Genomic DNA, 27,147 nt, shown 5'->3' on the forward strand with positions numbered 1-27,147 from the left:
ACACACTTTTCAACGGAAACAGCCACCACTTCATCCATTTTCCAAGTACGAAGACAGATTTAGGCAAGAGAAATGTTCCGATCATTCTGAGTGTTTAAGCAGTTTGACTGTTGAAGGAAAAGAGGAGTGTTATGCAATAAGGTATTATGTTCAGATCCGTAACCGCGTGTGGCTTGATGGTTGTTTGAGCCACTGTCTGATGGTTGTTACAGGATGTGTGTTGACTACAGGTGTGCCATTTTAATATCATCATGGTTTTTATCCTTGTGTTATTGTGCCTCTTATGTCTAAAAAGGCCGGACTCTTCATCAGAGTCTGACACAGTCTAATAAACAATTTCTTCTTTATCAGAATGAGAATCAATCAACTTTACCCCTGAAACATAAAATGCGCTTACTGCATCGAATGTTATCATAAACAGACACCTCGTAAGCTGATCTGATAAAACCGATTATTCAACAGTTGTTTATATGACAAACTTACGAAAAGACCAATGTTCTTCAAAGATGTCCCTCTTAGATAAACATTTCTACTGCATTTATCTTGTAAAAGAGGTTATTCTTCTATAAATACATTTATTATAATTGTAACCTCTCTGTATTCAACAAGTATCTGTGATATAGTAGCTGTATCATGGGCCTGTGCCCCCCTTATGAAATAAACACAATCTAACGAACTTACCGGTCTGTGTTGCAATGTTGACATCAAGTTGTCAAGATGTTAAAATTGTAAGTAATTGTAAGTAACTACCTTTGAGCTCTATTCTCACCATCACTGATGTGGTCAAAAGTATGTCCAACTATCTCCCTCAAAGCTTGTAAAGTAATTTGCAGATTATCTTGTAATAGTAAACCTATTTCAAGCACAGTTGAATGTAAAATAATTTATAGTAAAATCATGCATGTTTTACTTAGTCAATATGTTTCAGGAATTTGGGGGGACCTAGGTATTATGAATGCATAGAAAAAATACAAACTACATACTTAAAATCTTTTTGAAATGTTTGCAAGTGTGCATCAAATAGGGTGAGTGAGTGAGTTGAGTTTTATGCCGCACTGAGCAATATAAATAAGGCCATATCGGGTGGGTGTGGTAGGTACGTGCACATTTCTACTCAAAGGGGTGTTATAAAGTTTGGGTTAAAAATACTAAGAATGGAATCACACTGCCTTCCTCACCAGCGTTGTCTGTTCCTATAAAAACATGATGAAAATGATAAGCATACATGGATTTCAGATGTCTGTCACTTAAGTTATTTTTCACAACTGGTGTTTCATATGTTTGGATAGAGCAAGGTAAAGGAAAAATACAAATGTTTAACAACACCTTTGCAGAAAGAATTTGTGACATATATTCCCAGATTTTGCATGACCCTCTTTGTATATTCACAATTTTGAGGAATTACTCCACTTTCAGATCATTATTACAGTCTGAAATATACCTTACAGCACTAAGTGATTTGTGCATTCAGTAAATAGTTCAGTAAAAAGTTAATTTATTGAAAAAAAACATTATACTAATGAAAGCATTCTTGTATGCACTGTGTATGCCTGTTGTAATTTAGGAGTTCTCCAAGATGAGTACCATGCATTATATGTATGTGAAAAGTATGCGCATCTCGGAGCAAAATAATCGCATTTAGCGTGATCGCTAAATGGTGTTACTGTTGACGTAGCCATACCACCAAATCATGATGTCATCAGAACAGGCGCTGGATAACGCTGAGTTGCCTCACTTCTAGTGTCACCACTGAACTCTACAGTTGCATACAGCTATTAAGCTGCCCTCCCTCCCTGTGCTCACTCGTTCCCGTTATTACATTGAGTGTACATTGCAGTCTTGGAAAACTGAATATGAATATATATATATAGTATCTTTTCTCTTTCAGTGTTCTCGAATAAGAATGTCATAGTGTGTATGGCCTGTTTGGGGTGAGAAGTTCTCAAACGCAGTTGCTGGTTGTCTGCTTTCACAGCGGAAACCCCATAATCATAATTCCAGCCTGCTTCACAGTAGGTGGAATACATCACTCGCTATGCTCACCTTGTCTGCTTTGTCACAGCGGAGAGGTGATTGTGTAATAATATTATGCTCTCGCTCACTGCTGCTTCTCACATCAGTAGCCATCCACACATATTGGCCACTATTTCCCAAGAAAAAATCTTCCTTTTCATTTATAACGCCAGTTCAGCAATAATTACATAGTATCAGTTTCAAAAGTCTGTCTGTTCTCGGTGCAAAAAATACCATAACTTCTTTTGCAATTTTCATGAAACGTGTTTTCCTTTTCATGAAGATAAATACATATGTTCATTCTGTCACGTGTTAGGGCTATGTCATAACAATCAATTGTACTTTCGGTCACATGGCCAAACTACCGAATAAATAAATTGAATTGAATTGAATCAAACTGGTGCTGCCGTTTTGATGGATTCTTCTTCTTCATCTTCACTGGAAGTTTCTCCTGCATGACATAAAATCAGCTAGTATTGGTAAGGTCCAACGTCCAGGTTCCTGACACCAGGAACATATATTAAACCTTCCGAATCAATGGTCACTGTCAAGTTGTCAAATACAACCAAAGAGGAAGCCACCGGCAACAGTCACATTTGATGTCATGTCACATGATACCACCTTTGCTCATTAACTGTAGAGTGTTTCCGTAATAAGCGGAAATCTGAGGTTGTTTTTCACATTTTTATTGCGATTTTACAAACGTTTTGAGAAATTTTCATACTGAAACTGATCTTTAGGATGCGTTTTTCCATATATCAAAAAATTGTTTTACGTTAGTATTCTCCTTTTAGGTGATGAAAGAACACACTGTGTAAAATAAGAAACAAATGATAAGATATCAAAAAGATAAGACAACAAGTCTACAGATGGGCATTCATGAGTGAAGTATTGTTTTATCAACTCATACATGTCCTGTAAAGGAAAGGGATTTCCTCACAAGTATCAAATATGCAGGTGGTGTTGAAAATCTACAGTGTGACATCCAACAGAGTAACTAACCGGTATGATATAACAGACACTAACAACTTTCTGCTATTCTGTCATATTTAAATTGCCAAATGTTGTACAAGATCCATCAAGCAGATCAACAATTATTACATTGTCATAATTTCCTAAAAATCCAATAAAATTAGATGTTGATATGAAATCACATATCCTTTAAAACATTCAATTTCTCAGATCATTGAGAATTTACAAGACATAATAACATGTTCAAACAATATCAGAGACTAAAATAATATGATTTTGTAAAATTTATGCTTATTAACCAAAGCTGGTTTCCACACTTTGCTTGGTTTATATGGCTCTATATTGTTTATAAGCCAATATCTAGAGAGATCCTCCCCCACTGCTATCTGATGACACAACAAAGTCTCATAAGAATCACAAATTCTGGATTCAACAACATCATTCCAGTTTGCTTCAGAGCAGATTGTGGTGTATGTATCAGCAGCAGCAACAATAACATGTATCAACGAATCATACTTGTTTACAAGCTTAACCATATACAGGAATTTACCAATGTTGGTCATACATGTGGATCCAGAGGGAATATTTATGTGCTTCATAGCATTAGGAGTAAAATGATCACTTTAATATGGCTAGATAAGCTAGCTTGTTAAGTCTGTTACTTGTAGAAAGGCTATAATACTGTGGGACTACTGAAATGATACGATACCATACGCATCTTGGAAAAGTTGACCAGGCCATCTTCAGTGAAGTTTGGTGTTCCCTCTTCTATGAAGGACAAGTCAGTTAGGTACATTCCTAGGTAGGGAATACATGGAGGATCACATCTGCAATGAAAAAAAAACAGAACCACAAGGATTAGAGCTTAGCTGAATTAAATAGACTGATAAAATCTCAAAATATACAAAAAAATATACTGTGATCCTTCGTTCAAACTTTTTGTTCCATATGGGTTCATCATCAACACTTCATTCAAACACTAACTATCTTAAGCTAATTATATGTATTATATCTCCCACAAATATTAATAAACTATTATATAACTGCAAGAATAAATGAGGGTGTCTTCTGACATCAAAGAAAATCAAGAAAATATTTGTTTTGGTTTTGAAGTTCAATTTGTTGTTGACTTGGTTCTGGGCATGTTCGTAGGGGTTAGCGGACATCGTTGAATTTAGTTATTGAAGGTGATGGTCTAAGCATGCTTTGATGCCATCTTCTCTGTCTCTCTATTCCTCAGAGCATAAAACTTCTACAGGACCCATGAAAATCCTGGGTAGACTAAGTCTTCCACAAAAGGCAATTATGTTTGGTCATGCTTATTAACTTGGTTGACACATGTGATTCGTTCCTAATTGTGAAGATCAGTGCTCATGCTATTGATCACTAGATTATCTGGTCCAGACTCAAATATTTACAGACTGCCCCTATATAGCTGGAATATTGCCGAGTCAAACAAAACTCACTCATCCGCTCACTCACTCTACAAAAAAAAGCAGATTGTACAGCATACTTGCACTGTACTGTGTGTATTATATGTGCTACATATATTCTGTCATGTGTTGTATCTGTGCAGTATGTGTGCAGTATGTATATAACACAGTAAATATTGTTTTCTATTACCACCCACGACTAGTGTTACCAGTCTGTCATGCTGCTTGTTTTTCTTTTGTTCCTCAGCAGATAACATCTGCTCTAGTAATTCATCACACTCCATTTTATATTATAGTACTCTAGTTTTTATCTTTAAAAAATAATATGCAACATACGCTAAACAGATGACTAGAACTTCAAAAACAGGCATTTTACTAAACTGTTACTATATAGCTGAACAGATGACTAGAACTTCAAAAAACAGGCATTTTACTAAACTGTTACTAACCTTTACTAAAACATTACTAAAATTTACTAAGCCAACCGCAGGTCATTACTAAAACATTACTAAGCCAGCCGCAGGTCATTACTAACATTTACTAAGCCAGCTGCCATAAAACATTGGGGGGGTCACCCCACCACCTGGTAATCCACTGGTTGGTCGGTTTTGAACACGAGCTTGGCATGTTTAGTTTCAGCGAGCTGTTTTTTCACTCATTCCCATTCAGGTTTACTCATCACATTGTTCTCTCTCAAACAATCCTCGAACGAATCCCTGTCCTTGCAGTGAAATAATGCCACCCACCCGTCTGTTTCCTCAAATCTTTCAACACCACATGCTGTGATTCGCATGCCAATGTGAGAAGGCTAAATACGACAGCATGTCTGTCTTTTTTCTTATCTACCTGTTAGCACTGCAGTCGTCCAGGATGAACATCAGCATTCCTTTAAATTTGTTGTGAAACAATGTTACATACTCTTGTAAACGTGATCCCGGGTCCACTATGTATACGTCCGGGTCTGTCATCACCCAAGCTCTTTCCTTGTACGTTTTTTTCATGTTTATAGAAGGGCCCATGATAACGATTTTATCAAATACTTCCTTATAATACCCATCTAACAAATCCAGCAGGAAAACGGTCTTCCCACAACCTGTCTGTCCACATATAATAGCGCAATGCGGTGAGTCGGGGAGAATGGGGAGTCCTGTGGACAGCTTACCCCGGGAGGTGTGGGGGTGTCCCCAACTAGTAGATGGCTTGCATGAATCTTCCATTGTCTATATTAACCTTTGTGCCATAATTACATATAAATATAATTTTAATTTACCAGATTGTTGAGACTGCTTCGTTATTTAAATAGTTATCTCCTCGCTTCCATTGTCTAAACGACGGTCACTACCGTGTAGAGTGTTGTCATCCGTTGATCTCATATCCAACCATAACGCATACTTCTTTCTTAGGTAATCACCGATATAAACGGAGGATAGTCCCAGATCACTGGGCACGTTGTTGACTATTGAGTTTCGTTTGACTGCCGGTAGCTTCATTATTTCATCCCACTGCTGGTGCACTCTCATTCCATGACTAAATAACTGATTAGGCACTCCCTCTATGGTCACTTGGTGATTTCTGTGTTGAAAACTTTCTCGCTGTCTCATGTGAATGGATTGTATTCCTCCACGGGTATGATCAATATACCTTTCATCAATCGCGCCGGGACGTTCATGTTTATTTTCCATACGGTGTCGCTTTTGTCACACACTATCATTCTGTGCCTCAGTATCCTATCGTACAGGATGGTCATTTTTCCAGAGTACTGATTTCGAATCTGCCAGGCAAGATCCAAACTAGTCACCATATCGAACTCCAACAATATGTTCTCGATCTCATAATTACCCTGGGCACCATTTGGAGTACGCACAATTTTACTGTAATCATTGAATGTGAGTTCGTATTCCAACCTGTCACCCAATGCAGCTTGGTAAAACGGCCCAGTTAGCAACTCAAAGTCAAGCAGGATACAAAACCTGTTCACATATGCATTGGCGATTGCTTGTTCACTAACTGATAGTTTGGTTAAATGCTCTACCGTGAAGATGTACCTGAAACGTAACCTATTCAATGTTTTGTTACCGAGTCCCTGGTACGCGCTGTTTGCGTGTTCTCCCTCACTTTTTCATAGGTCTGTGTAACAGTAATACACATTGCTGTTGTCTATACTAAGCACCTCGTTACCACTAATTTTTGTGATGGTCTTCTTGACTATAGCACGACCCACATTATTCACGAGTTCACATTTGTTTTTTTCTGAAGTCAGCTTGATGTTAAACGTCAGTCGTGCCGTCCCTGGCACTATGACGTTATTCTCACCCAAGTTTGGAAATCTAACCAGCAGTACTTGATGCTGGTCTATTTTGCTGGGGTTGTTCATAATAGTAACCGACTGGTGCACAGCTTTGAAGCCTAGTGGTTCTCTTAATCTTCGAAAGGATTTAGTTTTCTACCGTATGACATTATACATATTAATATTTAATATAATATAATTTTAAAATATGGATGATATCCAAATGGATGATTTTGAGCGGCATGATTCTGGAGCCCCCGATGTTGATTACAGTATATTTTTTTGTATATTTTGAGATTTTATCAGTCTATTTAATTCAGCTAAGCTCTAATCCTTGTGGTTCTGTTTTTTTCTCATTGCAGATGTGATCCTCCATGTATTCCCTACCTAGGAATGTACCTAACTGACTTGTCCTTCATAGAAGAGGGAACACCAAACTTCACTGAAGATGGCCTGGTCAACTTTTCCAAGATGCGTATGGTATCGTATCATTTCAGTAGTCCCACAGTATTATAGCCTTTCTACAAGTAACAGACTTAACAAGCTAGCTTATCTAGCCATATTAAAGTGATCATTTTACTCCTAATGCTATGAAGCACATAAATATTCCCTCTGGATCCACATGTATGACCAACATTGGTAAATTCCTGTATATGGTTAAGCTTGTAAACAAGTATGATTCGTTGATACATGTTATTGTTGCTGCTGCTGATACATACACCACAATCTGCTCTGAAGCAAACTGGAATGATGTTGTTGAATCCAGAATTTGTGATTCTTATGAGACTTTGTTGTGTCATCAGATAGCAGTGGGGGAGGATCTCTCTAGATATTGGCTTATAAACAATATAGAGCCATATAAACCAAGCAAAGTGTGGAAACCAGCTTTGGTTAATAAGCATAAATTTTACAAAATCATATTATTTTAGTCTCTGATATTGTTTGAACATGTTATTATGTCTTGTAAATTCTCAATGATCTGAGAAATTGAATGTTTTAAAGGATATGTGATTTCATATCAACATCTAATTTTATTGGATTTTTAGGAAATTATGACAATGTAATAATTGTTGATCTGCTTGATGGATCTTGTACAACATTTGGCAATTTAAATATGACAGAATAGCAGAAAGTTGTTAGTGTCTGTTATATCATACCGGTTAGTTACTCTGTTGGATGTCACACTGTAGATTTTCAACACCACCTGCATATTTGATACTTGTGAGGAAATCCCTTTCCTTTACAGGACATGTATGAGTTGATAAAACAATACTTCACTCATGAATGCCCATCTGTAGACTTGTTGTCTTATCTTTTTGATATCTTATCATTTGTTTCTTATTTTACACAGTGTGTTCTTTCATCACCTTAAAGGAGAATACTAACGTAAAACAATTTTTTGATATATGGAAAAACGCATCCTAAAGATCAGTTTCAGTATGAAAATTTCTCAAAACGTTTGTAAAATCGCAATAAAAATGTGAAAAACAACCTCAGATTTCCGCTTATTACGGAAACACCCTACAGTTAGTGAGCAAAGGTGGTATCATGTGACATGACATCAAATGTGACTATTGCCGGTGTCTTCCTCTTTGGTCGTATTTGACAACTTGACAGTGACCATTGATTCGGAAGGTTTAATATATGTTCCTGGTGTCAGGAACCTGGACGTTGGACCTTACCAATACTAGCTGATTTTATGTCATGCAGGAGAAACTTCCAGTGAAGATGAAGAAGAAGAATCCATCAAAACGGCAGCACCAGTTTGATTCAATTCAATTCAATTTATTTATTCGGTAGTTTGGCCATGTGACCGAAAGTACAATTGATTGTTATGACATAGCCCTAACACGTGACAGAACGAACATATGTATTTATCTTCATGAAAAGGAAAACACGTTTCATGAAAATTGCAAAAGAAGTTATGGTATTTTTTGCACCGAGAACAGACAGACTTTTGAAACTGATACTATGTAATTATTGCTGAACTGGCGTTATAAATGAAAAGGAAGATTTTTTCTTGGGAAATAGTGGCCAATATGTGTGGATGGCTACTGATGTGAGAAGCAGCAGCGAGCGAGAGCATAATATTATTACACAATCACCTCTCCGCTGTGACAAAGCAGACAAGGTGAGCATAGCGAGTGATGTATTCCACCTACTGTGAAGTAGGCTGGAATTATGATTATGGGGTTTCCGCTGTGAAAGCAGACAACCAGCAACTGCGTTTGAGAACTTCTCACCCCAAACAGGCCATACACACTATGACATTCTTATTCGAGAACACTGAAAGAGAAAAGATACTACATATATATATTCATATTCAGTTTTCCAAGACTGCAATGTACACTCAATGTAATAACGGGAACGAGTGAGCACAGGGAGGGAGGGCAGCTTAATAGCTGTATGCGACTGTAGAGTTCAGTGGTGACACTAGAAGTGAGGCAACTCAGCGTTATCCAGCGCCTGTTCTGATGACATTATGATTTGGTGGTATGGCTACGTCAACAGTAACACCATTTAGCGATCACGCTAAATGCGATTATTTTGCTCCGAGATGCGCATACTTTTCACATACATATAATGCATGGTACTCATCTTGGAGAACTCCTAAATTACAACATGCATACACAGTGCATACAAGAATGCTTTCATTAGTATAATGTTTTTTTTCAATAAATTAACTTTTTACTGAACTATTTACTGAATGCACAAATCACTTAGTGCTGTAAGGTATATTTCAGACTGTAATAATGATCTGAAAGTGGAGTAATTCCTCAAAATTGTGAATATACAAAGAGGGTCATGCAAAATCTGGGAATATATGTCACAAATTCTTTCTGCAAAGGTGTTGTTAAACATTTGTATTTTTCCTTTACCTTGCTCTATCCAAACATATGAAACACCAGTTGTGAAAAATAACTTAAGTGACAGACATCTGAAATCCATGTATGCTTATCATTTTCATCATGTTTTTATAGGAACAGACAACGCTGGTGAGGAAGGCAGTGTGATTCCATTCTTAGTATTTTTAACCCAAACTTTATAACACCCCTTTGAGTAGAAATGTGCACGTACCTACCACACCCACCCGATATGGCCTTATTTATATTGCTCAGTGCGGCATAAAACTCAACTCACTCACTCACCCTATTTGATGCACACTTGCAAACATTTCAAAAAGATTTTAAGTATGTAGTTTGTATTTTTTCTATGCATTCATAATACCTAGGTCCCCCCAAATTCCTGAAACATATTGACTAAGTAAAACATGCATGATTTTACTATAAATTATTTTACATTCAACTGTGCTTGAAATAGGTTTACTATTACAAGATAATCTGCAAATTACTTTACAAGCTTTGAGGGAGATAGTTGGACATACTTTTGACCACATCAGTGATGGTGAGAATAGAGCTCAAAGGTAGTTACTTACAATTACTTACAATTTTAACATCTTGACAACTTGATGTCAACATTGTAACACAGACCGGTAAGTTCGTTAGATTGTGTTTATTTCATAAGGGGGGCACAGGCCCATGATACAGCTACTATATCACAGATACTTGTTGAATACAGAGAGGTTACAATTATAATAAATGTATTTATAGAAGAATAACCTCTATTACAAGATAAATGCAGTAGAAATGTTTATCTAAGAGGGACATCTTTGAAGAACATTGGTCTTTTCGTAAGTTTGTCATATAAACAACTGTTGAATAATTCTCATTCTGATAAAGAAGAAATTGTTTATTAGACTGTGTCAGACTCTGATGAAGAGTCCGGCCTTTTTAGACATAAGAGGCACAATAACACAAGGATAAAAACCATGATGATATTAAAATGGCACACCTGTAGTCAACACACATCCTGTAACAACCATCAGACAGTGGCTCAAACAACCATCAAGCCACACGCGGTTACGGATCTGAACATAATACCTTATTGCATAGCATAACACTCCTCCTTTCCTTCAACAGTCAAACTGCTTAAACACTCAGAATGATCGGAACATTTCTCTTGGATAAATCAGTCTTCATACTTGGAAAATGGATGAAGTGGTGGCTGTTTCCGTTGAAAAAGTGTGTCTCCCTAGGATGACTCCTCACTGAAAAACATTCTCCCACCTTCCGTCAATGATTCCTCTTGTCACCTTCTCAATCATAAAGTCAACAATCCCTCTGCTACTGAAACCTCAATTCGGTCATCCTTACCCACTTCATGATTGCTGTCAGTTTTGGCAAACTCATCCAGGATTATCAACCCTTTGATACACAACTCTTTGTCAATCGCCTGCAACTGATCCAACCCATTTCAATGTATCATTGATCCCAGGATCCTCAAGCTACTAAGACTTTGGACTTAACCCCATGGATGCAGATTTTTTTTTCGTAAGTCTGAAAAGTGAATGTTGTGCAATAATTGTGCTCACATGGTCCCGCATCTGCCATAAAACTACTCATAAATGTAGAATATTAAATTTCCCATCCACTGGTATAATATAAATGCGACTACCTCAGCAGTTTCAGAGGTAGACACTGCTAAATGTTGTCCCAAAATTTCTATGTGTTAAAAAACAGTAAATTTGTTATTGTGCACTGATAAAAGCACTCTGCTATGATTTTTTTTATTTCTTCTGTGACGTCAGACGTCGACAGAGAGGCCATGCATGTATAACTCTGCTATGTTTTACATTAGGTCAGTATAACTGTTTGTGAAAGAAAAAGAATTATTTCAAGAGTTTATTTGTAGGAAATACAACAAAGTGTGTTGGTACGTTAGCTTTTCTCATGCAAACATGCCATTATTGTGAGTGATACCTTTTGAGGTTCAATAATATAAATAATTTCATTAGTTTTATCAAAAAGAACAAGATCAGGTTTGTTGGCTGGAATTCGTCTCAGGCTGTATATTGGCCTATTCCAGAGAAGTTTAAAAGCATCATTTTCCAGGACGCCCTGGACAGGTTCAGGGTCTTACCATGGATGGACCTCAGGGTCAAAGCCACAGGCATGGCGGAGACGATCGTAAAAGCAGCGAGCCATGCCATCATGTCTTTTAAGATATGCTGTTTGTGCCAAGGAAGGGCATTCACTGACAAGGTGTTGGACAGTCTCTGTGAAGTCATTGCAAAGACGACATTTCATATTGATATTTTCTTTAAGAATCACATTCTGGCGATTGCGAGTGGGAAGTGACTGGTCCTGGGCAGCAAAAAGGAAGCCCTCAGTTTCACATTTGAGACCAGCCGACTTCATCCAGGCGAAGGAGTAGGTTGGATTGTAGTTCTGTTCCACACACTGCATGTACAAGCGATGCAATGGCTTCTCAGAAAGCTTCTCAGAAAGCTTCTCAGAAAGCTTCTCCACAAAGGACCAACTCTGGGCAGATTACGAAAAGGACTTCACCTGGTTTACTCCCATCGCTGTACCGTCCAGCAGTACATCACCATCAACAAAATCATCTTCAAATTTTAGATTGTGTCCAACAACCTTGGCACGCTTAAAATAGCTGTGGAATTCCTTGCTTTCATCGTGAGTCTTGACATGCATCACCAGAGGATCATCCAATAAATATGTGCAAAAGTACACAATAAAACTCTGTCATGAAGAGCTTGCACATTAATCAAACCTCGACCTCCCAAATTGATTGGCATGTATAAACGATTAAGAGAGGTGGTGTGCTCTGTTATCAGACATGATCCTTCTGGTCAGGCGGTCAAGACTCTGGATGTCTTGTTTTGTCCAATCAACTACTCCAAAGGAATAGGAGAGGACTGGCACAGCAAAAGTATTGGTGGCTTTGACCTTGTTTCGAGCATTTAGCTCTGAGCTCTAGATTTTCTTTAAACGAGATTTATACTCGGCCCGAAGTTTATCTTGAATCTCGGCATTCTGGAACTTGTCTCGAACTTGCATTCCAAGATAGGTGTAGGCCTGATCTTCCACAAGATGCTCAATAACTCCTCCCCCTTGTAACTTGACCGATCCATCATTAGTTACCTTGCCACATTTCATATGAAGAGTATTACATTTGTCGAGTCCAAATGTCATGCCAATATCATTAGAGGACTCGACAAGGAGAACCTGTTCTTTCAAATTGGTATCTCCTTTGGCAAGGAGCTCGATGTCATCCATGTAGAGGAGATGAGTAAGAGGTGTTGGGGATCTGTGCTGGGCAGGTCCGGGATGGTACCCTTCCTCCCTGTTGAGGAGAAAACTCAAAGGATTTAGAGACAGACAAAAAAGCAAAGGACTGAAGTCCCCCTGAAATATTCCCCTTCTGATTGGAATAGATTCTGAAGTCTACACCAGCCCTTGCAAGTACATCCCAAGTTGAGTTGACCAGCAACACAGTAAAGACTTGAGCAAATCAAGTAGTCGTTCAGGGAGGTCAATACACTGAAGAGACTTCAAAATCCATTCGTGAGGGACAGAGTCATATGCCTTTTTGAAGTCTATCCAGCACATGGAGAGGTTGCGGCGGTATGTTTTAGCCTCTTCCAAAATCATTTTCTGTACAAGAAGTTGATCCTTGCACCCCCAACATCCCTTTCTCGCCCCTTCTGCTCTCTGTAAATTATCTCATTGGAAGAGCAGTAAGATGACATGAGGTTTGTCAAACACCCTGTGAATAATTTGTATTGAGTATTTAGACATGTGATAGGGCGGAAGTTTTTGGGATCAGTCAAGTCTCCTTTTTTGGGAAGGAGTATTGTGCAACCTTTGCAGAACCATGGAGGAACATCACCTGTGTCCACAAGAGAATAGAAACAGTGAAGAAGTGGTGTTTGGACACAGGGAAACAATTTCCAATACTGGTTTCGAATGCCATCAGGCCCTGGAGCTGTATTAGATTTGGACTTTTTAATGACACTTTTCAGGCAATCTGGTGAGATGTAACACACAAACGACCTTGTTACTTTCTCATGCATTGCATGGTCATAATCACTGACCCATGGTGCCTCCAGGTTACAGTTGCCAGGTACAGACCACAACTGTTTCCAGAACCTTTCATTGGCAGCCATGGGAGGCCGTTTATCATGCTCACCATCACCACTTGTTTTAAGTTGCCTATAGAATTGCTTTTCATTATTTTTGAAAAGTTTATTTTGTTTGATAAATTTGTTTTTCTTTTCCCATTTTTTCTTTCTTTCAGTCCAAACTTTTATTTTTGCCTTAAGGGAATCGACAATTTGGATCAGTACCTTTTCTTTTGTTGTTTTGTACTGTAATTTTAATTTTCTCCAAATTGCCTTTTGTCGTTTAGACATGGGATTCCCTAATGATCTTAATTTCAGGCACAGCTCTATCCAGGAAATATGTTTTCTTGTTTCTTTTAGTTTAACTTGAAACTGGTTTTTTCTTTGGTTTATTGTTCTTAGTATTGGGAGATTGTTCTTTGGAAACTGTGTGAAGTTCCTCCAAAGTTCGAGCGGCAGCATAGACACAACAACTTACTTCATTGTAATGAACAGTCCGCAGGAAGTTTTAAAGAGATAATTTCATTAAGTAAATCAATTTCATTTTTGGGAAAAGACACGTTTAGTTGTTTAATTGGCCTCCGTTTCTCTAAAGGTAAATCACAAAGTTCCTCATAAATAGAAGCAAACAAAATATAAACAGGATTTTCGGTAAGGTCTGCAACTGAAGAAGAGAAAGAGTGAGGGTCCAAAATTTCAGGGCCAATTGGCTCTTTCTCGGAAGAGTTTCCACCAGGAAGAGGAAAGAGGTTGACGCTGACGTCCATAAGAAGTTTTGGGTCTGCTGCCACTTGAGCATTTTGCTCTTACAAAGGTTCCTGATGGGCACCAGTTGTGGGTTGAACTGGCTCACGGGGCACGAGATGTTTTAGCTGCCGGAGTTGGTCTCGGAGATTTTGCTCTGTCAGGTAAGCATACATGGGCATGGGCATGGCATTGTCCCAATGCAGCTTAAGCGACTTGCTGTTAATTCGTGGATTTTCAGGCCATCCTGTCGCTTTCGCACTCTCTAGTAGTGTGGATTTTATTATTATTATTTGTTTTATTAAATTTACAATGCTTTGCCGTGATGATAGCTGCCATCATCGGGGCTAGATACATACCGTATTTATGATACAAAGCACAACTGATGTAGCTCAAGGCATTATTGATAAACGTGTCCTTCTCAAAGTCCTCCCACAAATAGACGACGTTCCGGTAGGATCGGTAAAAAGTGTGACGCTATGTGAGTGTAAATCCGGGTAATAGTAGAACCTATGACTTTTGTCATCTCAGCCCCGAGTTGTGCCTCATACCTAGCATATAATTTATTGATTTCTTCATCTGACATTTTCTGAATTTTTTCAGCAGTGATGTTATCTTCTAAGTGGGCGTTAACAATGTTACTACCAGGACCAGAAGGTAGTCAAGTTGATCAAGTGTGTGAGTGAGTTGAGTTTTATGCTGCACTAAGCAATATTCCAGCTATATGGTGGCAGTCTGTAAATAATCGAGTCTGGACCAGACAATCCAGTGATCAACAGCATGAGCATCGATCTGCACAATTCGGAACCAATGACGTGTCAACCAAGTCAGCAAGCCTAACCACCCGATAGCATTAGTCGCCTCTTATGACAAGCAGAGTCGTCTTTTAAGGCAAGCATGGGTTGCTGAAGGCCTATTCTAGCCCAGGACCTTCACGAGTCCAAGTAGATCAAGTCCACACTGTGCAACAGGAACGAGCTAATTCTGCTAGTACACCTATTCCCAGGGTACTGAGATGGAAGTAGATGGACATTCCCCTGAAGAGATTAGGTCAGGTACAAATCTGATCAACAACTTTGCTGATATCGTCTCTAAGAATGATCTTGACTTGGGATTCACTTCAGTTGTGAAGCATAGAATACAGTTGACAGATGATAGACCTGCAACACGCTAGAAGGATTCCACCATCTATGTTTGAGGAAGTTAGGTCTCATATCCAACAGTTGTTATCTTGTGGGGTGATTAGAAAGTCAAGGAGTCCATGGTCATCCAATATCTTTGTGTAGATGCAAAGATGGGAGATTAAGGATGTGTACAGATTTCCGAGTCTTAAACAATCTTCTTGAAAGATTCTTATGCATTGCCTTGTATTCTTGTCAGGAAATAGCTTCTTCAGCAAACTTGATATGAAGTCTGGATATTTCCAAGTAGATATTGCTAAAGAGCACAATAAATGCACAGCATTTACCGTGGGTCCATTAGAATTTTATGAGTATAGCCGGCTTCCATTTGGGGGATGTAGTTCTCTTAGTGGTCTTCGCTGCCCAAGAACAGGATCTTCATCTTCCTGAATGCGAAAAATATAATAGAGCTTTAAACTGCATAGATGGTACTGATACCGCTCTAATGTCAACTAGCATGGGATTAGGAGCAGAAGGAGTTGGGCTGTTGACAGCAGTCGTAGCCACACCGGTGGTGTTAGGACTTGAAATAGCGGCTATAGTGTCAAGAACTGCTGACACTCGGTGTTTAAATTTGTATCCTGCAAATTGACTCGTAAAGCAAAGAAACACGATGAAATTAGAATTCTTGCTGAAGCAAAGTTAAACACGATAGGAGATCATATTTCCACCATACTCAAAGACAATAAAATCTCAGAAGAGGAGTTTCGTTTGATCCTAGGCGAACTAGAAAAATACAATAAACTGAAGGAAGAGACTAGGTCAAAGGTTCTTCTATAAGCGAGGACGAGAAAAAACAAGCCCAATAGGCATTTATTATGAAAACCAACAGCATAGTAGAAGATACACATTAAACTGTTTTGCTGAAATCAATATAATGGGGAGACCCCCATAGTTCCCAGCCGGCTGCAAGCCACCATACCGCCCTACATTTAAACTGTACACTATACACTGTGCTCAGTCATGCGCACCGGCCATATCGTTGTGCAAGTCCATATCACATTTAAACCTTTATACTTTTACACAAATTCAAACTACTCTGAAAAGTGGTGATGTGTTAGAAAATCCAATCCTCAGGTTGAAAATACAAGAGCTCTCCGATTCATCTCAATTTGCTGATTATGTGACATTTTATGATAAGAGTAAACCAATCATCGTAAAGAATGGAATAGCTGGATATCACCCATTAATGGAAAATAATAAAGAGCCAGATCAGAATAACATTCATAGACTTCTGAGCAAAGGAACAAAATATTCAGGTGTAGTTGATGTGAGTTCTTTGTATATGGGGACGATGTTTAATTCACTCAGAGTGAAGTTTCAAACCGCGATTGTAGAACAAAGTGAGCGGAAAGAAATTCTAGACGAATTACTCATAGATGTGGGGGTTTCAGATGTCAACCTTGGGTACAGGTAACCATGTGTCTGGGGTATAATGTTTCCATCGGTGTAGATTGTTTTCACCTGACTATGTCATTGTGCTCTGCTTGCGTGAACTTTATCGATTGTCTACTGCCGTTGCCATAGAACTATTACGTGATCACAGTGTTAATAACACAGGATAGACCCGTTAAACTGAGATTATTGCTATCAGTCCTGAGTAGCTCAATCGGTTGAGGTGCGGGCTTATCGTGTGCAGTTGCGCAGCTGTGCATTGTGAGTTTGAGAAACGCGCAACACCTATCTTTCTAAGATCCCTTGGAGGACTGTGGCTACAAATGGACCCTCTTTAACTCTTTTTTAATTCTTTCTAATCTTTCTGTGTGGGGGGTTCCCCCCACACACCCCACTATAGAGATTGAAACACATAAGTAGTAGAAGGGATGGGGTGTTCTAAATCACTTCCGCATGAGCCATCAAAGTTAAAAGGATCTTTTAGACACCAAAATCACTTTATGTGAAAGCAGACGGGTAGTGCCTGTTCTTTCGGAGTTTGTGACAAAGGGGTCGAGATTCACATTATTAACGATTATATGACTTATACGGGGGTGATCTAGAAGCCCCTTCCTTCTACTACTTGGTGTGATATGATATAATGCGATGCGCTATGCTATGCTATGCTATGCTATGCTATGCTATGCTATGCTATGCTATGCGATGCGATGCCATGCCATGCCATGCCATGCCATGCCATGCCATGCCATGGTATGCTATGCTATGCTAGCAGGGCATCGAGTCATGTGAAATCTGTCCACGCTTGGTTTAATAACCCGATGCAGTTTGGGTAGAACCAACTGAATTTCACTATATGGTGCGCTATGACTGGGTGTGGCGTGACACTGACAGACACTAGGCGTGATGCCTTGAGTAAATCCATTTTCACTTTTCACGCATACTACCACATCAGCCATACCCTCAAAGAGATCAGCGCCCCGCTTCCACAGGAATGCAACTAACAACCCGTATGATGGATGGGCTTATGAAAGGATTTGTAATGAATTCGGTATTAATCTGAAGACAGCTTGACATTTACCCGGCCCAAATCATGGTTTGGGTATTCCATACGACGGTGTGAGATTGGTAAAAGAGGTCAGTGATGATTCACTGAAACGCGATTTACTTCGGCAGGACTTTGCTCTGTCAAAGAGCACCCTCCAGTAACTGATACTGCAATAGTTGATATAATTTAACCTAATGCCGTCAGAACGCTGGCAATGGTGATACCTTGCTCACCAAATAATATTCGAATCCTGTTGGCTAAAGTTCTGATAGTTGGGTTCCCCAACACCCTCAAGTGGTGGTGATGTCAGAGACTGGATAAAAAAAATCATCTGAAATCACTCGTGGATACCCTGGCTAAACTCGCCGCAGAAGCCCTTCCTGGTATCCTAGGAAGTATCATCTCATGGTTGCTCAGCACACTGGGTAAAACCGTCACGTGGCTTGGTTAAAATCTGTGGGCATTTATCTTCGTCATGGCTTGGTTGGTATACATAGCAGCATACTGATTATAAAACAACACCACCTTTAAAATTCATACGATCATCTCTCCATTCATTACTCGACAGAGCAAAGTCCTGCCGAAGCAAATCGCGTTTCAGTGAATCATCACTGACCTCTTTTACCGATCTCACACCGTCGTATGGAATACCCAAACCATGATTTGGGCCGGGTAAATGTCTAGTTGTCTTCGGATTAATACCGAATTCATTACAAATCCTTTCATAAGCCCATCCATCATACGGGTTGTTAGTTGCATTCCTGTGGAAGCGGGGCGCTGATCTCTTTGAGGATATGCCTGATGTGGTAGTATGCATGAAAAGTGAAAATGGATTTACTCAAGGCATCACACCTAGTGTCTGTCAGTGTCACGCCACACCCAGTCATAGCGCACCATATAGCGAAATTCAGTTGGTTCTACCAAAACTGCATCGGGTTATTAAACCACGCGTGGACAGATTTCACATCCGTGACCAATAGCTTCTACTTTCTAAACACATCTATAAACTGGGTTTTGAAGTACAAACCATCTGCATCAACCAAGATTTTCATGTGTGTGAAGTCTGAGGCATTTATGTTGTCGCTTTTGGGATAATGTACTTCGGGTTTATACATATTATTATATATATAATTTATATTGTAATAAGTACATTATGCTTCCGGATATAACGAATGGTGAGACCGTTCAACTTATAGATGCCATTGATAACACGTCTGGTCAACTCGAAATAACACTATGCGATATCATCAACTACCCGCTATGGACAAAAATCAGCAAAAAAGAAATAATCATAAGTTCTTCACCCAAGGATTAAGAATGGAAATAAGCGATGATTACTACAGTGTGTGTTCTCTCAGTGATGAAGTTTTTAAAAATATAGGAGTTAAACGTAACTTAAATGACTCAAACGGAACAGTGACATTAGACAACATCAAAGGACCAAACACACTCAGACTCAGTCGACCGTTGGCGAAGATGCTGGGACTGATATCAGATGATATACAACCTAGTACAGCCATCACTGGTACAAAATTACCATATCTAATTCCATACCACAAGCTATGCGTTCATCTCTAACAGCTTAGCACACCGGATAATGTTCAAAGTGAACGTCCTTCCACGTTGTTGAGGGCTGTTCCGGTTAAAACAGAAAAATACAATGAGGGCCGCACGAGTCATTTTCATCGTGTCAGTATAACAAATTGACAAATGGTAATATTTGTGAGTTAAAGATATCAATTTTAGATACAAAAAACAATACTGTAAATATAGAGCACCTCAGCATAACACTGCATATACAAAATGGCCAGTAATCGAGGACCAGGAATGCGAATAAAAAGATGCATTAATACAAGCTTATCAGACCTAGGTGATACCAGAGGGTTTGATGATGCAGGAATAGATGGTAAAATATACACTTTTAAGCTTATGAACAGCATTTACAGACGCATTGAAGTTCCCGTAGTCGGTGGAGGTGGTGGTAATACTTTAAGCCTAGATACATTAGGAGCTCTCAGCAACACACAATACGATATAGTTCGCAACGATGCGGATGAATGGAGAATATACCCATCTTGTGGTGGTAAATTTCTCAATTTAGAAGACTTTGACAGAACAACGAATGTTGAACAGAACAAACCATACTATCTAATACTAACTGACGACAACAGGTGGATGTTGTTACCATCTCGAATCAACTGGTTTCTCAACAAAACACTAAGTTCCCCATATGTTCTCATGGAAAACAAAGACCACTACCTAAACAAAGTCGTAAACAATGGAATCCTGCTCGTGGCTTACGTCCTGTCACAACGGCGCAGTGTAATCATAACACCAGTCTCGAGTATGGCAGCTCACATGTTATCTAGTAAACCCCGCAGTATTGCAGTTTGGTTACTGAATTGACAGTGTGACAACCATCCTTGAAAGTCTCCATGGGAATTCTACGCTGGTCATCCAAGTCTTCCTAGGTGAACCATCGCAGAGCAATATTGAGATCGTGAAAGGAATTAAACTCCAGTGGGTTAAAAAACACCAGGATCACATTTGTTCAATTTACATGCGGGTTGGAGGTGATTCACACACCAGTCTGCAAGGTGTCTCAGTGATAGTGGAAGACACTATATCTCTAACCAAAATTTTTCTAAACAATAACATAAGTTTTATAGGTTTGAAGTTTGTGCCTGAGATGTTATCAGAAAAACAATTGGAAACTTTTTTCTAACAGTTATATAACAATGGTAAGTCATCACTCCAATATAACACTCAGAGATCTAGGAGACACAAAGCAATTCAATTTACCTGGTGAGGAAGACACCCCATACCTCTTATACTTTAAAGACGATGTATACGTATGAATGCCACTAGCAGATTTTACAGAGCTTGAATGGTTAATTAAAATAATACTAACCAGCCCTTACATCTTTGTTAATAAAAATGATTTCATTTAAAAAATTACTAACAACGGAATACTTCTTTAATCCCTTAAAATATAATTCCATATAAGTATTACGAATACCAGGTCACACTGGCAACATGTTAGCCCCTGTCAACTTGAATGTCAGTTTAGTCATTTGCAGTATTCTCGATTACCAACGTGATTTTTTTATGGATTCATATGGTATGAAACCACACACAACATTAATTATAGACGTATATCTCGCAGAGATGTCTGAGCCAAGGATACTTTTAGATGGACGGAGAATAATTTGGTTTAAAAGGCATGAGAATAAACGTTGTCGAATCATAATAAGACAAGGCTATGTGTCATCAATAAGTCTCAATGGGGTTCATATTATAGATAAAAACACACCTATTAATATCTCCCCCATTTACCTGTACGATAATGTAAACCTTATAGGCTTTAAATATATCAATCCAAAATGAAATGACAGATAATTAAAAAATTATTTATAAACTATGATATAGACAAATAGAATGGGGCCGTATCCAGCCGTAGATGAAGAAGGAAATATAAAGGGAAATGTAGATGGTTTTCGACTTTTCGCCAAATATGTGAAATAAAAAATCAACCGGAAAAAGAGTGTGATATTTGGGCATCACTACATAAAAAATACAATAGAGCTTTAAACTGCATAGATGGTACTGATACCGCTCTAATAACAAGTAGCATGGGATTGGGAGCAGTAGGAGTTGCTGCTGTTGACAGCAGTCGTAGCCACACCGGTGGTGTTAGGACTTGAAATAGCGGCTATAGTGTCAAGAACTGCTGGGTCGGTGTTTAAACACGATGAAATTAGAATTCTTGCTGAAGAAAAGTTAAACACGATAGAAGATCATATTTCCACCGCACTCAAAGACAATAAAATCACAATTAAACCTTTATACTTTTATGAGTATACCATGAAGACCCACGTAAATGATTTTATTACCACTTGTGAAACACTGATCGAGAATAAGACTTTCCTGGATTTAATAACATTCGATCGGGATAAAAATGCATTAACAACAATGGAAGCGAGTTATGTGAAAATATATTTTAATAAGAGACTGATGAATCTCAGATTCACAGATGAAATTCAAGCGAACTGCCCTTATGGGCTGTCAATTTCAATCATGAAATATACACAAGATAACCAAGAATCCCCATTATTTAAAGCCGTGTCATTTCTCACACAAGCAATTGAGGAAAAAATTGCAACAAAGTGCTCACCACAAAATGGAATCGAGATTTATAATCTACCTCTGTTTACACAAATTCAAACTACTCTGAAAAGTGGGGCTGTGTTAGAAAATCCAATCCTCAGGTTGAAAATACAAGAGCTGTTATGTGACATTTTATGATAAGAGTAAACCGATCATCGTAAAGAATGGAATAGCTGGATATCACCCATTAATGGAAAATAATAAAGAGCCAGATCAGAATAACATTCATAGACTTCTGAGCAAAGGAACAAAATATTCGGGTGTAGTTGATGTGAGTTCTTTGTATATGGGGACGATGTTTAATTCACTCAGAGTGAAGTTACAAACCGCGATTGTAGAACAAAGTGAGCGGAAAGAAATTCTAGACGAATTACTCATAGATGTGGGGGTTTCAGATGTCAACCCTGGGTACAGGTAACCATTTTCGGGGGCATAATGTTTCCAACGGTGTAGATTGTTTTCACTTGACTATGTCATTGTGCTCTGCTGGCGTGAACTTTATCGATCATCTACCGCCATAGAACTATCACATGATCACAGTGTTAATAACACAGGATAGACCCGTTAAACCGAAATTATTGCTATCGGTCCTGAGTAGCTCAATCGGTTGAGGTGCGGGCTTATCGTGTGCAGTTGCGCAGCTGTGCATTGTGAGTTTGTATCCCGCCGTTGCCTCAGTTTGACTCCCTTGCACAATTTCGTGACGCAAGGGACAAGCGGCCCTAGCAAATTTCGTGAGCAAGGGATCATGATCATATCAGTTGGGTCTCTGAAAAGGGGCCTTTCTGAGCGGGGCACTCTCATGGTGAGAGAAGGCAGCGACGCAGTCCTCCGAGGGAGAAACGCGCAACATCTATCTTTCCAAGATCCCTTGGAGGACTGTGGCTACAAATGGACCCTCTTTTACTCTTTTTTAATTCTTTCTAATCTTTCTGTGTGGGGGGTTTATCATTTTCTCGGCTTCCATGCACATGAGTTTTATTCTCCATCTTTTGAAATATATTTATGGAGCAGACACTTGTTTTTCCAGCAGAGGAAGTTCCTATTTCAATGCACGTGGGTGAAACTTGCTGTAGCGAATGGCACATTGAATAAACAATAAGGAAACGGAATTTTGTTCGGCAATAGCCGCTTGTTCAGTAATACCCGACACCGCTCTATGTCTGAAACGTTTGCATGGAAACCGAGAAAATAATAAATCACAAAACCTGTAAATAGCAAAAGGCACTTTAGGTTCTGATTGATATATCTGCCAAGTTTTGCAGAAAAATATTGAACAGTTTTTGAGTTCTGCTCCAGAAACGAAGCCCACCTCACCATAAGACTAACACCAAAATGTTCCATGGAAAAACAAAAAAATATAAATGCCAAAAATCTGTAAATAGCAAAAGGCACAACCATAGGCTGAGATTACTATATCTATCAAGTTTGGTCTAAAAATATTGAACGGTTTCTGAGTTATGCTGTGGAAACAAAATGATTACGGACAGATGGACAGACGAGGTGTCGACTATATCCCCCCGCATTACATGCCGGGGGGATAAAAACTGCTTTTGCAGAACATAGAGTAGAAATTCAAGCCTCCATATGCATCGCATCATGGTGGAATATGGGAAAGGATCAATCGGTCTATCAGGAAAATCTTGTGTTCTTTGATGAATCATTTGACAACACTATTCAGGAAGATTGAGTCCATACTCAACGGACGAACAATCTCTAAAAACTCTGACCCCCAAGTGATCTAGGTCCTCTACTGGCTAGCCATCTTCTGCTCCTGCACAAAAGTGAAATGTGCCCACCTGGATAATTTTGTGAAGACAAAAACATGCTGAGAAACAGGAGCAGTATCTCGCTGACCAGTTTTGGAAAAGATGGGTGCAGGAATACTTCCCACTCCTACCAGAAAGGCAAAAGTGGTGTAAAATTAACAGAAATACAAGTATAGGTGATATTGTGCTTGTGATTGACAACCAACCCCATCATGCTTGGACCCTTGGAAAGGTAATAAGTGTTATGTGTGACAAGACAGTAGTAGTTCAGATTGCAGAAGTGAAAACTAAGAATAGGGCACTTCTTCAACCCATTACAAAAGTCTATGCCATGCTGGAAGCCGATGAACTGTGATGAGAAACTTGTGAACGGAGAATTTGAGGCTATGAGAAATTATACGAAACTGCATAACCTTTATTTCAGGAAAGAATAAATCAATCATGAGATGTGATTTGTGTTTATTCAACATATTTTCTTGAGCATTTAGCAGGAGATAATCAATCGTGTATGAATATTTCCTGTAACTCTGACCATTTTCATGTAAATTTGAAAAAAAATTGCTCACTCCACGTTTCCAATTTGTGGTTTCTAAATTGTCAAAGTTGTTTTATTTTATAATCTCTAAATTATATCTTATATTTTAAAAATATCAATTTACGAAAGTTTTGCTTTTCACATCTGGATTAGAACCTACGTCTCTCAGTTTGTACTTAGTTTCTGTTAGACATTATATCAAAGGGCTAGTAACTCTATATCCACGGATGGGTGGCTCTAGTTTATTCTGGTTTGGACCATGTGCCTACATGTTGATACAGCACCCTGAGATTACAAGTGGAGGACCATATTGCCCCAAATAATGGTAGGAAATCAATTTCAAATACTTAGTAGATGTCTAGTAGTAGGAAACTTGACCCCATAGCATAGCATAGCATAGCATAGCATAGCATAGCATAGCATAGCATAGCATAGCATAGCATAGCATAGCATAGCATAGCATAGCATAGCATCCACAAAATATCCAAGTCCCGAGCTGAGATTCGAACAACGGGCCTTCCGATCCGAAGTTGGATGCCTTGTCCACTTGACCAAAGAGCTTAATCCCGTCAGCAAGTTGACAAGGTAAGGATGTCATCTGTGGGATGACTCGATGCCCTGCTAGCATAGCATAGCATAGCATAGCATAGCATAGCAAAGCATAGCAGAGCATAGCAGAGCATAGCAGAGCATACAGTAGCCCATCACATTATATCATATCACACCAAGTAGTAGAAGGAAGGGGCTTCTAGATCACCCCCGTATAAGTCATATAATCGTTAATAACGTGAATCTCCACCCCTTTTTCACAAACTCCGAAAGAACAGGCACTACCCATCTGCTTTCACATAAAGTGATTTTGGTGTCTAAAAGATCCTTTTAACTTTGATGGCCCATCCCTTCTACTACTTATGTGTTTCAATCTCTATAGTGGGGTGTGTGTGTGGGGTGGGGGGGGAGAACCCCCCACACAGAAAGATTAGAAAGAATTAAAAAAGAGTAAAAGAGGGTCCATTTGTAGCCACAGTGGTCCAAGGGAACTTAGAAAGATAGATGTTGCGCGTTTCTCAAACTCACAATGCACAGCTGCGCAACTGCACACGATAAGCCCGCACCTCAACCGATTGAGCTACTCAGGACTGATAGCAATAATCTCAGTTTAACGGGTCTATCCCGTGTTATTAACACTGTGATCACGTGATAGTTCTATGGCAACGGCAGTAGACAATCGATAAAGTTCACGCCAGCAGAGCACAATGACATAGTCAGGTGAAAACAATCTACACCGGTGGAAACATTATACCCCAGACACATGGTTACCTGTACCCAAGGTTGACATCTGAAACCCCCACATCTATGAGTAATTTGTCTAGAATTTCTTTTCGCTCACTTTGTTCTACAATTGCAGTTTGTAACTTCACTCTGAGTGAATTAAACATCGTCCCCATATACAAAGAACTCACATCAACTACACCCGAATATTTTGTTCCTTTGCTCAGAAGTCTATGAATGTTATTCTGATCTGGCTCTTTATCATTTTCCATTAATGGGTGATATCCAGCTATTCCATTCTTTACGATGATTGGTTTACTCTTATCATAAAATGTCACATAATCAGCAAATTGAGATGAATTGGAGAGCTCTTGTATTTTCAACCTGAGGATTGGATTTTCTAACACAGCCCCACTTTTCAGAGTAGTTTGAATTTGTGTAAAAGTATAAAGGTTTAAATGTGATATGGACTCGCACAACGATATGGCCGGTGCGCCTGACTGAGCACAGTGTACAGTTTAAATGTAGGGCGGTATGGTGGCTTGCAGCCGGCTGGGAACTATGGGGGTCTCCCCATTATATTGATTTCAGCAAAACAGTTTAATGTGTATCTTCTACTATGCCGTTGGTTTTCATAATAAATGCCTATTGGGCTTGTTTTTTCTCGTCCTCGCTTATAGAAGAACCTTTGACCTAATCTCTTCCTTCAGTCTATTGTATTTTTCTAGTTCGCCTAGGATCAAACGAAACTCCTCTTCTGAGATTTTATTGTCTTTGAGTATGGTGGAAATATGATCTCCTATCGTGTTTAACTTTGCTTCAGCAAGAATTCTAATTTCATCGTGTTTCTTTGCTTTACGAGTCAATTTGCAGGATACAAATTTAAACACCGAGTGTCAGCAGTTCTTGACACTATAGCCGCTATTTCAAGTCCTAACACTACCGGTGTGGCTACGACTGCTGTCAACAGCCCAACTCCTTCTGCTCCTAATCCCATGCTAGTTGACATTAGAGCGGTATCAGTACCATCTATGCAGTTTAAAGCTCTATTATATTTTTCGCATTCAGGAAGATGAAGATCCTGTTCTTGGGCAGCGAAGACCACTAAGAGAACTACATCCCCCAAATGGAAGCCGGCTATACCCATAAAATTCTAATGGACCCACGGTAAATGCTGTGCATTTATTGTGCTCTTTAGCAATATCTACTTGGAAATATCCAGACTTCATATCAAGTTTGCTGAAGAAGCTATTTCCTGACAAGCAATCAAGGGTATCTTGAATACAAGGCAATGCATAAGAATCTTTCAAGAAGATTGTTCAAGACTCGGAAATCTGTACACATCCTTAATC

General features: G+C 39.0%; 1 protein-coding gene across 2 annotated transcripts in view; it reads right to left on the reverse strand.

Annotated features, from left to right (window-relative positions):
• LOC137278153 (ras-specific guanine nucleotide-releasing factor 2-like) overlaps window positions 1–27,147 on the reverse strand; it is an 802,775-nt gene that overhangs the window by 98,809 nt on the left and 676,819 nt on the right. For both annotated transcript variants that reach the window (XM_067810323.1, XM_067810322.1), the window contains one exon: window positions 3,695–3,812. In XM_067810323.1, the coding sequence (XP_067666424.1) occupies window positions 3,695–3,812 (118 nt within the window). The remainder of the gene's footprint in view (window positions 1–3,694; window positions 3,813–27,147) is intronic.

The sequence above is a fragment of the Haliotis asinina genome, chromosome 3 (genome assembly GCF_037392515.1).
Source record: "Haliotis asinina isolate JCU_RB_2024 chromosome 3, JCU_Hal_asi_v2, whole genome shotgun sequence".
Classification (NCBI taxonomy): domain Eukaryota; kingdom Metazoa; phylum Mollusca; class Gastropoda; order Lepetellida; family Haliotidae; genus Haliotis; species Haliotis asinina.